At 26.6% G+C, this 15,671-nt stretch overlaps 1 protein-coding gene across 1 annotated transcript in view; it reads left to right on the forward strand.

The window, feature by feature from the left end:
- Positions 1-15,671, forward strand: part of LOC129611065 (uncharacterized) — a 122,544-nt gene that overhangs the window by 30,464 nt on the left and 76,409 nt on the right. Inside the window, exon 3 of the mRNA XM_055523991.1 lies at positions 7,325-8,612. Within this exon, the coding sequence (XP_055379966.1) occupies positions 7,513-8,612 (1,100 nt within the window). The 5' untranslated portion in view covers positions 7,325-7,512. The remainder of the gene's footprint in view (positions 1-7,324; positions 8,613-15,671) is intronic.

Genomic DNA, 15,671 nt, shown 5'->3' on the forward strand with positions numbered 1-15,671 from the left:
CTTTTATAAGAGAGATTAAATTATTTAAATTGGACATAATCGGAGTACCGGTTCGGGTAGCTGCCATACAACTTCAAAATTTATTTGGCTATATCTCAGAAACTATAGAAGTTGTGGTATTGAAATTTCACGCCAGCGAATATATTAGTAGGGCCAATGAGTTTGATAAAAGTCGTTGAAATCTCTTGGCTCCTTCTGGTAGCTCCCATACAACTTCAGTAGTAGTTTGGCACACACAGTATTTTGAAAAGCACAGTACTGAAATTTTGCATAAATTAATACATATGGCAATACGGTAACTTAAAGTTATAGTCTGTTCCATAGTCAGCTATGACATATTTATTCGCACATAGGATAAGAAATTCGTACGAGTATCACAGAGTTGACAAGGTCAAATCTATTTTTTTTCTCGTTACCCCAAGAGTTGATATAGAATACGTGTAAAAATTTTATTCTAGAAAAAAAATGTTTTTGCTGCGATTATTTTATCTCCAAAATTTGAATTTCTTTTCTTGAAAGATGCAGAAGTTTGGTAAACAGAAAGAGTTGAGAGAATGACAGATAGCCTGGTCGAAATTAATAGGCACATTTTTTAAGATGTATATTAATTGAATCCGTTTCGAATATTCAGTGATTTTGGGACCATTTCTACGTCAAAAAATATTTTTGTTTAATATTTTTGATTAAATATTCCATTAGAAGTAAAAAATATCTTCTTGAATGGATTTTAAGTTTAAATTCAATTTTCTCGTGAAAACTTAAAAATTATTTCGACAGTTCTCTTTTTGTAATCTTTTTGTAATTTAATCATTTTATTTTTTGAAGAAGAAAATTTAAACCGAATCGGCAAAATTTTTATGTATTTAATTTTAATCTTCATTAAAAAACTTCCAATAAACTTAAATAATGTAATCTTCTACATAAATAATTTTTTTTTGCTACTTTGACCTAATGTTTTTGATTTAAGTCATTTTTTAAGAATTTCTTGTTAAATAAGGACTTAAATTATCCTCAATTTATAAATAGATTGTGAATTTTTAAGAAACATAATTTTAAGAAAAAGCATTATCGGATATAAAGGGTTGAATCAGAAACACTGCTTCTCAGAATTCGTGATTGGATCCATTTTGTAAAAAGTATGTAGCATTTAATTATTACTTTGAACTTAATAACAAATCTGCACAAAGCTGTGTTTGATTATTTGCAAATATTTTTTCATAAATTACTGGTTGCGTATAATGAGACTTGGTATGCAACTAACTTCTTCATTGAACTTTGTCAAATTAGAAGAAGTTATGCAGCTATGTCTACATGTAGCACTATACTTCTATAGATATGAATACGAGTAAGTTGAGTACACTTATAAATAAATGTAATTTTAAATAAATAGTTCTTCATTTCTCCAATTCAAAAAAGTAATGTAGAAATACAAATTCCAGCAAAAGGTTTCGCATTTTCATACATGAAAAATAAAAGCAAAATTTTTTAAAATTAAATTTATAAGATAATTTTTCCTCCTATGTAAGAGAATTGCCATACAGTACAGGATTTTTATATGTACAAACTATTGCCAACTACTCCGCGATAAATTAGATTAGATTATTATATTCCGTAAAACTAACGTATCAAATAGTGGAAAACTTAAAATTTTGAAGTAAGATTATTTCATTAAATGACGCATAATAATTACTATAATACACTTTAAAGTTCCGCATCCCTAACGGAAATCTCAAAAATTTTACCTTTTTTCAAAACATGTTATTTATCTTATCTAAAGTATCTAATGCACATAGTTAAAGTTTTAATAATATTCTCTTCTATGGGGTTGCTTATTTGATTATACTTTTAAACTTCGTATTTTAAAACTTTTTAATAAAAGTAATAGTAAATAAGGCGGAGATATTGCGTTGCAGTTGTAAAGTTCTAAATTTAATCTTTTATTCTTGGCGTGATATAAAATAATTTTGATATGTGACGAGAAAGTAGAATTAGGAAAAGTTTTTAGGCAAAAATTTAGTATAAAATAAAAATTTCCATTTTGAATTGCAGTGAAAGATTTTCTTGTATACGATTTGGGTACTGATGTGCTGCGTCATATGGAAAAGATTTCAATATAACAGTAGACAATAAATCTATTTTCTAGATCCAGATATTGAATCAATAATCTTCTCTAGTTCTCTATGACATTAGTTGATAAATATTTTTTATTAAATTGTGTCCCGAAATACAAATTTAATTTATAGAAATCTTTTTATTTATAAATAGTGGAAAGGAAAACCGAATTTTCAAGTTTCAAAATCTAATTGTTGTTCTTTTTAAATTGAATATATTAAAAATTGTATTGTATATCAAAATGTTAATCAATCAAAATCTTAGATAAATCATCAATATTAAATTTATGTGTGTGAGCTTAACTGATTACGTACTTTTTTGTACAAGCGGTACAAAAAATTTTCAGTTTTACAAATGAAGGCCCTTGATAATATTCTTAAATTTCTATGAAAAACTAACTAATCAACGTGTCAATTGTAAGTCTGTTGCATAATAGTAGACGAATAAAGCAAAATTCTTCGAATATAATGACATTATGTATATTAACTTATATACTCCTAAGTAGACATTATTTTGTATAAATTTATTTTCTTTGATATTCTAAGAAAAATCTTAATGTAAAGAAATTTATTTTAACTTAATAAAAATGGGTTGATCTGTAAATCCAGTAACTCTTATACACTCCTGTAACTCTTTCATATAAAATATTGATTGTTGAAATACCATACACCATGGTGATTCTAAAAACACTAAAAATATGTTACCTATTAAGATAAGTAAGAATAATAATATCGTGCCTGAATAATATTGTCCGAAATTAAACACATCGTGTTTGAGTACTTGTATCGATTTTAGACAGCTTTTAGATCGATTTTTAAATAGCAATTTTACATACATAATTTTTCGTAGGCGCTGTGAACTTTAATGTTATTATTTAAGAGTTCAATCACAGAAGCTTTGAATTCTGAAATTTTCATACAATGATCAGTAAATAACGCTCAAGTTCGTTAAATATTAATATTTTAGTAATGGTATTGCCATGCTCCAATTAACGACATAAAGTTAGTCAGAGTAAATAAAATCTTATTTCTGTGAGCGTTTATAATATGAAAGTTATTTAAGATTCGAAATAGTAAAACAAAAAAGCCTCATCACTGTTGCAATTCGTGTATGTATACAGAATTTATTTTTAATGGCCACGTCTCCAATAATATATTCTTGTCTCGTATTTTAATTATATATGTACACATTGTAATATCTACTACAAACCTATATTATCGTACATGTGTGTTTATTGTTTCAAAATACTATCAAATAAAATTTGATTTTCTTATTATTCGTTCTGCTTTTTTAATTTTTAACCAAATGCTAATTAAAAATATTTAGAATTTTGAAATATTCTTAAGACTTGCTAATAAATCAAATAATAAATTGTGATGTAATTTCTGTTATACTACTATAGAGATATTCATAAAAACAAAGAAGACAAGAGTTATTAAAAATTTTTTTTTATTTTAAATATGTCATAAATAAAGTAGCACACACAATATTTATATTTTAAAATTAATGTAAATGAAAAAAAAAATTATACGCGAAATCATAAAATATGAGCATAAAACTTAAAAATTGTTGTCTATTTTTATTCATACATACATACGCAATATGTATATTTATGTTAGTCTCAGTTTATAAAATTTCCAAGGTTGAAATAGTTAAAATAATTTGAGTTGACATTAAATTTTAAAGTAATAGCAACATAATATGTACTCATGTATGTACATAAATATTATATATACGTCATCTGAAACTCATTTTTAGCACTTTTCCAAAAAATTTTTTGAAAAAAGTGCTTATTAGTTTCACTCTGTCCGTCCGTCCGTCCGTCCGTCCGTGAACACTTTTTTTGTTTACAAAACTTCTACACCCTTGAAGATAGAAAGCTGAAATTTCATACGTACATAGATCTTCACTAGAAACTTATTTCCGTAGAACAAAATTTTTACCTATCTCCCCCCCTCTAGAAGTTATACCCCTCCAAAACCCTAAAAATGGCCTTTTTTAAATATTTGTTGCAATGAAACCATAAGCATTTTTGAAATTTTTCAAACGCAGAAAGGCAGCGACTTGCTTCCCCTAGTGCGGTATACTATAGTTAAACTTTAGAAAAACAAAATGGCCGTTCAAATTTACTGTTATCTAAAGTTCTTTTTTTCCAAATTTTTGATCTCGTTTTTCTTCTAGACCCCATAATGTAGAGCTTTGAAATTTTAGGGGCTTTTAGACATTAACAAATAGTTCATTTCGTTAGAAGAAAATTTTTTTCCATCTCCACCCCCTCTCTAGTTATCGCCTCTTGAAATTTGTAAAATTTGAATTTTTGACACCTTATATTTCCGAAACCGCAAGTTTTTTCAAATTTTTATAAACGCAAAAACCTAACGGTAAATTCCATGAAACTAAAAAATATAATTATTTTTCTTAACTCACACAATTAACCCTTAAAATCGAGCATTATGTTAACCCCTTTTTATATTAATTTTTGCTTTATTTCAAAGACTGCATATATGCGTCATCCTAAATATAGGCAATCCTAGAAATAGTTTTATATATGAATGAAAATAGTTTTAATAGTGTGATGGGTATGCATAGACTGTATTTAAAAGCAGAATTTTCACTTGTTGAAGGGAAAAGTGCTACAATACAAACCATTGGTTTGACCCAACTTTATTTATAATAATATATGTAGGTTATAGCAAATATACATAATATGTAATTCAATAACGGGTACACGTTGATTTACATACGCATTTACTTACATATATCATTAAATGAAATCAATTAAAAGTTTTATTTACACAGTGTACTGTCAATATAAATTTGTAATAAAATTCTATATCTTCACATGTCCACATGTATATGTACTTATACGTATGTACAAATGTAAAATTAACAGAAAATTGATGTAGAATTTGGAAAGCAAGCATTCAAATTAATTCCAAATATAATCTAGATGGTAAATACAAAATGTGTAATTGATTACCACATCGATAAAATTTTTGGTTGTATCAAATATTATGTAATCGTAAACCGAACTGTCAATTTGATTTTGGAAAGCCCTTTTGGTAGGTTAATCACTGGTTGTGGCACCGCTCCTTTAACTGAAGGATCTTGGGTTCAGTTCCTGGTAAAATTAAAGAAAATTAAATTCGAGTTTTTAATATTAAATTTATAAAGTCATTTTTTCATCTATTATAACACAGGATTCATAACACAGGATTCCACACAGCAGAGGATTTTCATATAAATTACCATCAACTAATCCAGGGAAATTTTAAATGTTATATTTCGCAAAATCAACACACCAAATTGTGGAAATTCTGGTCAGGTCACTATTAAAATTATATTTGATATTATATAGCTAAATAACTGGTTCTAAAATAAAATGCTATTATAAAAGTTATTACCCGTAATATCCATAATATTCCATATTTAAAACCAACAACAATAAAACAATAATATAAAATAAAGGAAAACCTACGGAAATGTAGGGATTTGCCTAGTTAACTCAATGACTTAGTTAAGTGATGCATGATTCTTAGAAGCCAAGTGGAAGGCTCTAATATTCCCAAATAGAGTAAAGGAGGAAAAATTTATGTTGGTACTTTTCATATACCAATATAATTTTTAAAATAAAATTTGTATAAAATTTAATAATGTGCGGATTAGATTTTGAGGTTTCAGGCAATTTAGACGCCTTATTAAGTAACTTAATAATCTAGCACCAAAGTAAACCGTTTTAACTACCAGACTACCCAGACACATTTAACTGAAAATATATAACCATGGTCTTACTCGGAAGTGCCTTGTAAAATTGCTCTTGCGTTTCAAGCGAATGTGAAAACTTTTTGTTGCAACTCTTCTGATAGTTTTAAAATTTAAAATTGGAAACTTCAAATGTATTAAAATTTTCAGAAGTATATTGTAAACAAATGTATTCAAAAAAATAAATTTATCTTGTTTTATTAAAATGAACGTAATTGCGTTAGAGAAAATCAAAATCAAGAATTATGCAATAAATTCCATAGTATTTTCTTTTTTAATAGGAAATATTCACTATATGTTCATGTGTTTATACACTCTAATATAAACTACATACTTGTTAGAAAATTTATTTGATTTATAAACACTTCATCATTTTAGTTTGCATGCATTTGTATGAGCCTTGAACTTGACATAGACATCAAATATACCAAAATGAAATGAAATTCAGTATAAGTAATTATTATTATAACAGATAACATGCTGCGCTTTATATGGTCTCACAAAAATTTCCTGCTTACTAATATATGATTATATATATTAGTAAGTAGTAATAAATTACTATGATTAATTCTCAATTACCTACATACGACTAATGTATGACTAATTCTATTTATGGATATAATTAAATCATTTTGATTTTAAATTAAGCATATCCAATATTAACTAGTTGTATTTGGTTTAAAGCCAGTTTTGTACAGTTTTATCTTTTTACGTGCTTATATAGATAAAAATGCATAATAAAATTTTCATTAATTATTCACTCGTTTTTTTTTAGTAAAGAGAAAAGTTCGCTTAAAACAAAAAAAAACGTGAAATGAAGATTTTATTAATAATTAAATATGTAGGTATGTACGTATGTATTATGCCAATTGATTTGTGAACTTGCAACAATGTTCGGAATCGTATGAATTATAGATTTTTTCCTCATTTATTCTACAATTAATCAAACTTAAATATTAAGTTTAGGATTCTAAATATGTTTTACAAATATTGAAGTTTGCGTGAGTAGTCCCTATATTCCCTATACTGGCAGAAAACAATTTTCAACTCACCTAAAAGTAAAATTGTTAAATTGAATTTAGAGGCGTGACTCAATGCGTAAAACATTAAATATTCTTTTACTTTAAAATGAGGAATTCGATGCTTCAAATTTATTTATTGCTAAGTATTTTCACTTTAGGGGTGAATTTTGCGGGTGAAATACGGGTGAATTTTCCGGGTGAGTTTTGCCAAAAATTTCCTGTAAGAAAAATCTGGATTCTCTTGTATATTTGTTGAAATATGTTATTTGTGATTTTATTTTTCTAAATTGTAATTAAAAATATTATAAATATTTAATCACATCCTTTTGCTTCTCTCCTTAGAGTTGAGTAAATCCTCTTTTAGTAAAAAGAATATTTAAAATTTCTTCACATTTTTATTAATAAAAAATCTTTATATTTATTTTCAGGTTTTTGTCAACTTATCAACCGAAAATGTAAGCCTACAATTTGCTGCTTTTGACTTTGGAATAAGATTCTTTTTTTTTGTAAATACAATGAAGACATAGTTATGTATAAAATTTGATCTTCATTTCATAGACGATTAAAATATAATACTAGTATTATATTATACATATATATATAGAGAAAAGTTGGAATGTTTTTAGCAATATTTAGCCAAATGTGGAAGAATGTAAAATCAAAAGAAAAAAACAATGAATTACTTTCGGCAATGTCATCGTCATCCGCAACATCACCTGATGATAGCAAAACAAATTCACCATCACAAATTTCTATAAAAACTAATAGAACATCATTAACAACATCACCGGAAGAAAATTCATTAGAAGAAAAACCATCATTAGAAATAAAGAAAAAATCATCAAAAATTCATATAAAAAATTTCAATGAAATGGGAAGCCAAAAAAAAATCTTAAGTTTAACCAATGATAATAATACTTTATTAATAGCTTCAATGGATACACCTAATGCATCAAAAATTGAACAACGTTTGGTATGCCAATGTAAATGTCAATGTAATATTAAATGTCGAACAAAAACAAAACTTCTATATGCAAATGGAGAAAATTCTGAACAAATAAAATCATCATTAGGTATTTTAACATTACCACCATCATTACTTACAAAACCATCAAAATCACGGTCATTAAAAAATGGAAGTTTATCAACGACAAAAACAGATAGTCCTTATTATTATAATAATAATGATAATAATGATGACGATGATGATGGTGATCCTTCATCATCATCATCTGAAGAAAATTCAATAATTTTAGAAAAAAAATTAAAAACATTTTCAAAATCATTTACTATTATTTATATATTAATGGCAGCATTATTTATGTGTGTATTAACACAAGGTATATGGTTATATACAATATATATAAAGAATCCTAATAATTCTATAGTAATTACATCGTCTTTACCATCATCGTTGCCGTCGTCGTCGTCGTCATCGTTGTTGTCGTCGTCATTGAAATCATCAACAGAATCAACAGATTTAAAATTTAGAGAAAATTTACGAAATGAATTATTATTAAATAAAAATTTTTTAGAAACAATTGTGATTGATATTATTAAAGATAATAGTGATTTAATGAAATTAAATAATAATAATAATAATAATAATAATAATGATTATTATAATTATATTAATGATTATAATAGTGCGCAACAATTACATCAGACTGATAAAAATTATTTTAAATACGATAATTACAATAAAAATTTGGAAAGGTGAGTTGAAATAAATTTTCATTAACAATCATAATTAAATTATTTTAAAACAAGTAAAAACGTTTCAGTCGGTATAAACCGATTGAATTATACCCTGCACTTTTCGTTGTTGTATAGCAATTACTCAAACCAGTGAAACAATTTTATAGAAATTTCACGGATATGTCTGATTTATAACTGGACACACAACTGCCAAGTTTCATGAATCTGACTTTATTTTCCCAAATATTTAAACTTTTGGACTTTTATGGGAGCTACTCGTAGCTGTAGAGCAATTCAACCAAAACTTCAGAAATATATCTGATCTATAACTCGACACACAACTGCCAAGTTTCATGAATCTGACTTAATTATTTTTCCAAATATTTAAAATAAGCTTTTGTAGTTGTACGGCAGATACCCGAACCTGTCAAGCAATTCCTCTAAAACTTCAGAAATATATTTGACCTATAATTGGACACATGACTGCCAAGTTTCATGAATATGACTTTATTATTTTTCCAAATATAAAAAATTTGCTGTTGGAGTTGTATGGCAGCCACTCGAGCCGGTACAGCTATTCCATTATGATTTTTAGAGCATGTGTAGAGTATAATTGGACACGTGTATACAAAATTTTATATTTAGTAATTATTAGTAATTATTAGCTTTATTAGTTTTTCAAATATTTAAAATAAACTCTTTGAGTTGTATGGCAGCTACCCGAACCCGTTGTCCGAATTGGTCCAATAACAATAGGGCTTGTCCTTGGCACAAAAGAAAAAACTTGTGAAAGTTTGGTGTCGATTGCATTATTCGTTTTTGAGTTATCGTGCGATCGGACGGACGGACAGACGGACATGTCTAAATCGACACAGAATTTTACGCTGAGCAAGAATGTATATATATGTCCATACCGCAGATGACTCCTTCAAGTAGTTACAAACTCCATACCAAAGTTAATATACCCTTCACGAAGTGCAGGGTATAATGAAAGGCTAACTTCAACCTAAACTACGATTTAAATTTTAATTTTTTTTAAATATTTTCAAATTTATATTTTGATTACGATAAAAAGAAAAGAATTCAACATCATGTAATGCAGAAGAAAAGTAATGCATGCTAAATTTTTTTTAAGGAACAGGAAATCATCATTTTTCCATAACTTAAAACGCTTATGCATCTGTTAACGAATTATGCGAAATGTCAAAATGTCAGTAGTTTAACATTCACAGAAATTATTCACCTTTTTTTTTGTGTGTCAGAAAGACAAGAAATAAACTATAATTCAATTTTTTTGTTTGTTTTCTTCTTCTTAAGGGTAACTAAAGTCAGGTGAAAACTAATTTGTAACCTTGTTTTTGACTGCTATGTTGAAAGCAGGTAAAAAGATGAATATTTTTCTTTTCTTTTGGTTTTGACATTTCTGCAGAAATTGATTAATGAAAATTTTTGTATTTGAACATTTTTGAATTCCTTAAAAAAAAAACAAAGAAAGATTTATGGTAAATTTTTTTGATTAGGAAAGAAGAAGGATTCTATATGGAATAGGAATGGTTTATCAAAGTGCAAATCGCAATTATGCGAATATTTATTAAACCTAAAATAAGAAGAGGAAAATTCTTTTTGAAGAGGAGTAAAACGATATTTAGCTTTTTATACGATATTTGTTACCAAAAAAACGGGTAGTTATGAATGTTTCTCTAGCTATGAATATTCCTCTGGTTATAAAGGGACTTCGTTGCTAAATAAACAAACTAAACCTCAAATCAGACTCACACTTTAAACCAATGGAAGTTGTTACCAATTCACGTTTAAACGTGTTCATAATGCTTGAATTTGTAAGATTGTAAGAAGGCTTTTAATGAATAAGAAAGGAAAGCTCTCAAAATGGTAGCTCGTGATTATGTCAATAGTTTAGACTTTTAAAATTTAACCAGCAATTATTATGACATTGCTCTTGACAATATTATCATTCTTTTAAACGTGCTTTCACATTCTTTCGCATTAATTTATTAGGTTATTATTTAATTAATTTCTTCTCCTATTGCATTTCTCGCTCTATTTGCTCTTTTCCTTCTTAATTCCTTTAAATATTTTGAATAGAATTGACTTGCATATGATTTTAGTGTTGCAATCATAAGTGTTTATAATAAAATTTCTATAAAACTCACATAATACTAAAGTGCCACTCCATTTCTTAATCTTTAATTTTAATGAAAATTTAAAAAAAAACTTGGTTTCTTTATGTAGATCAACATCAGTGAAGTAATCAAAAAGTGAAATACTAAAGCTTGGCCTGATTATCCAAAATTTATATAAAAGAAAGTGTGAGATCTTCTTACACTCTAGTTAGCATTAAAAGATGAACTGATTTTAAAATTTTTAAACTGTACAAAACTTTGTGAAATTAAATGGTACGAGGACATTGATTTATAGCACATTATTATGAAGCATTGTATCAGATTATTATGTGCTAAAATATTTTAAATATTAAGAAGAATAATTATAATTTTTTGTCTTAAATCTGAGAGAAACCATAGAACAAGTGATTTTTACCGACCGCATTGTTTATACAATAAAGTAGGTTATGTGATGACACCAAATTTTGTATATCGAATTTTCGATGGGAACTCACTTCTCCATAATTGGGAAGCGTAAATAGACTATTTTTATAGAGAGGTGTCGGTTTGTTGGATTCCTAACTTTTGGAAGAAATCAGTTGTCAGCAGCTGTACGTTTATTACGGGCCAAATATACATTTTTACGTATATAAAGAGAAATAATCAAACGATTTCATTAAAATTTAATATTTAAATTCGAGGTATTAAAAAAATGAATCTATAAATGTTTTGAAAAGTTCAGGGTTCAGAAACTGATTTGGTTGGAAACTAATTTTACAGTTTTTATCATATCTACGGAACGAATTGATGGAATTTCTTGAAATTGATTATAAAAAAACTTTTTTAAAATTTTCATTAAATCTATTATATATTATTGCTCAGGTTCGATTGTCAAGTATACAAATAAGTAAATCTTTATTAGAAACTGAGTTCTTGGTATGATTCCCGCTCTTTTATACCACATCTAAAAAATAAATAAAGAAATTTTATTATATCCATTTTATTTTAGCTTCTTGGGTGAAATATTAATGCATTTTGTAAGGAAATCGGTTTGCGAAAATTGACTGATTTTTTTTTTATCTATTTACGGTTCATGGGTGGTCCATATTTTCCCCATATGAGACAGTTTAACATTGGGAAGTATTTTTGATTCGCAATGTTTTAATTACCAAAATTAACAATTTCTTTGAAACTTATAAAAAATTTCCATTGAAAATTTTCCTCTTCTTCCAATGTTTCGCTAAACCAATACTAATGTTTTCATTGGAAAATTATACATTGAGGTCGGGCATAAATACGTTGTTCACATTAAATTCATTTCTTTCATCCGACTTTTTAATCAATTTTGCGTTGGTGTCTTTCGTATTATTTTCCTTTTTTCAGCTCCTAATTAGATTTGTCTCGATAAAAAGTTTTTGCTTTCTTTTTTATTGTTAATAAAAGAAATTTTATTCGTTTTGTCTTTCATTATTTTTTTGTTATCGGGTAGATTGTTTATATGTATAAAATTTTATTACATCCGACGATGAATATTTCAATTTAACCTAAAGATAGATTTTATATAACAAAAAAAAAGACTGCTTTAATGGTTTGCACTAAAAGTGTGGTAGATCTTGTTTCGTGCAATTTCTTAAGGCAAATTTAGTTTCTAGAAATGATGAAATATACTTGAATTAGATCAGAAACAGAAAAGCAGATTAAAAGTTTTTATAACCTGCTAAGCTATTTTAATATAGAGATATAAAGAATGTAGTGAAATTTATTCAAGTTCTTAAAAATTGAGAATGTTTCTTTAAGCATCATATCCATTTACTTATAACACGTTGTAGTGTTCAATTCATACTTCTACTCTTAAAAGAGCTAGCTAATTTCATACTAAATATTTGTACACAAAGTCAAAGGAGACCCTACTTGGGCATCATAAAAATTATGCATGATGCCAAGGCACTCTATTTCAATAAATATATGCCTGCTTTCAAACTTTGGTATCTGGGAGGCGATTACACCAAACACTTCCACTTTTTAGCAATCCTTTTTGTAGAATAATTCTTACTTCTTTAGGGTTTGGACTCTTGGTACAACAGAAATATTGCAACTTTTTTGACTAATTGATTAAAAACAAAACCTAGAGCTGGTTGGTGCAATATGGCCCTGTTTAAATATTTATTTTTATTGTTAACAAAGCATAATTTGTAATTCGTAAAACTTTTTCAAATCTCTAAAAATTTTTGTATAATTGCATGTGGCACGTTTTGTTTTCGTAACTTATTGTATTTATTTTTAATATTCAATAATTACAATTATGGCAAAATTTATTAAAATTACTCTTGAAATACCACAAAATTATAAACCATAAACTATATGGTATACACCACAAATTCAAATTATTTTTACATCTAAAACCAAATTTCAAAGATTTTATATTTACTATATACATACATTTTAATATTACAACTGTGTATGTTTATTTTATCAAATATTCTCAATGGTATTTTCTTCATAAATGTATAAGTATATGCACACTAAGCCTTATAAATATTACAAGGACATTATTGAAATTATTAAAAATTCATATACTTATGTGTGTGATCTTAAATTGGACTTAATCGATAATGATTAATGTCTTGTGAGACATCAATGTTACAAGCCTAAACCATTATAATTATAATTCTTGAGTTAATATCTCAAAGGAATATTATATTTAAATGGAAAAATCCTTGACTTTCTTTTTATTAACCTTTTTTTAAGACATTTTACAACTAGAATTATAGAAACAACTTTTGTTTTTGCAATATAATCCTTATAAAATTTCTTTTGTATATACACGTATGTGTGTGTGTAAATTTCTTTTATATTTTAAATGTTTTTTGATCATTTGAAATTTCCAAATTTATTACCAAAAAAAAATTTATTTTTAATGAATAAGCGTACACACAAATTTTTATTACAGGATGGAATAAATGAATAATGACTTTTCCCTAATGTCTCTTTAATTTTCAGTTTCAGTTTCCTCTTTCAGATTATAAAAAAGGGGTAACATAATTACAAAGTGATGAAAATATTAATTTTCTTTATTTTCTTGGAAGACATTTTTTTTTTTAAATTCTTATAAAATTTTTTCTTTGAATAATTCACATTTTATTTCTAAAGGAAGAATTTGTATTGTAAATTTGAATATGAACGAAGTAAGAATATTAGAAATTTGACATAATTTATCGCTCACACATTAATAAAAATTGTAATTAGAGTGTATAAGGTTGAAGGTTAAAATATGAATACAAAAGTTTCTAGGTAGCATAATGCAGGATTTTCTATAGCTATTATTTTGTGAATTTTTAACTGGAAGCAATATGGTTTTTGGGCGTTTTTGCATTAAGTTTTTTTTTTATTTTACTGAACAACTTCTATTGGGGTAATCCATGATGTTTTTAAATTAATAATTTTTAGCGAATTTGTAATGCTCTCACGGAAAAATGATTGGGAGTAACGGTAATTGAATATATTACTTAATATTATGAAATATGTTTAATAAATAATGCCATTTCTGGACATACCTACTTATTTCAATCTTTAAATTTCAACTGAGTATTGTGAATAAATCAATTTTCTAATTCAATAAATCATCAGCCATAATTGCATTTTCTATTAATCAAAAAGTTATTGGCAAATATTTTTAGGCTTTCATCTGTGTATTGTCCTAGACAAAAATTACGTCGCTTAGATTTCTATATTACATACATAATATATTAAAATTCGAATATATTTTGATTTTCAATCCGACTGTAGAATGTTGTCAACGTGTTAATTAATCCTCCGTTAATTGCAGAATGTTTACTTAGAAATGCCATTTTAAAGTTCTTTTCAAAATTATAATTTAATATAGAATAATGAATAAAGTTGGTAAAATATAAGGTGCCAAATATTCAAATTTTGCAAATTTCGAGAGGTGATAACTTGAGAGGCGGTGGAGATGGGAAAAAATTTTCTTCTAATGAAATAAACTATTTATGAATATTTAAGCTGCTAAAATTTCAGACACGTGTAACGTACGGTGTAGAAGAAAAACGGCATCAAAAATTTGGAAAAAACGCATTTTAGATAACGGTAAATTTTAACTGCCATTTTGTTTTTTTAAAGTTCAGAAATGGTATGCCGCGATAGAAGAATCCAGGTACTATTTTTTTGCTTTTGCAAAATTTGAAAAATGTTTATGGCTTGCTTGCAATAAATAGTTTAAAATATGGTGTTTTTAGGGTTTTAGAGGGGAAAGGGTTTCTAGTAAAGATCTACGTACGTATAAAATTTCAGCTTTCTATCTTCATGGGTGTAGAAGTTTTGTAAACAGACAGACGGACAGAGTGAAACTAATAAGCACTTTTTTTAAAAACATTTTTTCGAAAAGTGCTAAAAACTATGCTAATTAAATTTGAACACAACATTTATGCAAACAAATATACTTAGCAATCTCTCGAAAAGAGTGATCAAACCAACGTAATTTAAAAGAATTACAAAATAATGTTGAGAATTTGAAAGTTTTGTACGAGTTTCTGCTCGTATGAGTTGCAATTAGCCCGAAGTTGTTTCTATAACATAAGCTTCTCTATTTTTTGAGAAAATTTTCGAGGCAATTGTTATTTTGAGTAAACCATCAACATTTAACAAATCAAATCTGCTTAGATTTAAATTTTGATTTCACATTCTCGTTTTCTCCAAATTAAAGTGAAAAATATTCAACTCTTATGGTACATTAAAATTGTTCACAACATTTATTTCACCTTACCCGTTGCTTTCCCCAAACAAAAAAAAATATGTAGATTATGTTAATTTAGTTTCATTCAATGTCATTTCTAAATAAAACAAAAATTAAAAGAAAAACCCAAAATGAAAAACTAAAAAAAAAAAAAAATAATCTCCTTTTCTTTTATATTTATTATTATTTTTGTTTTATTTTGAATAG

This window comes from Condylostylus longicornis, unplaced genomic scaffold (genome assembly GCF_029603195.1).
Source record: "Condylostylus longicornis isolate FDR11 unplaced genomic scaffold, ASM2960319v2 ptg000048l, whole genome shotgun sequence".
In the NCBI taxonomy this organism is placed as follows: Eukaryota; Metazoa; Arthropoda; class Insecta; order Diptera; family Dolichopodidae; genus Condylostylus; species Condylostylus longicornis.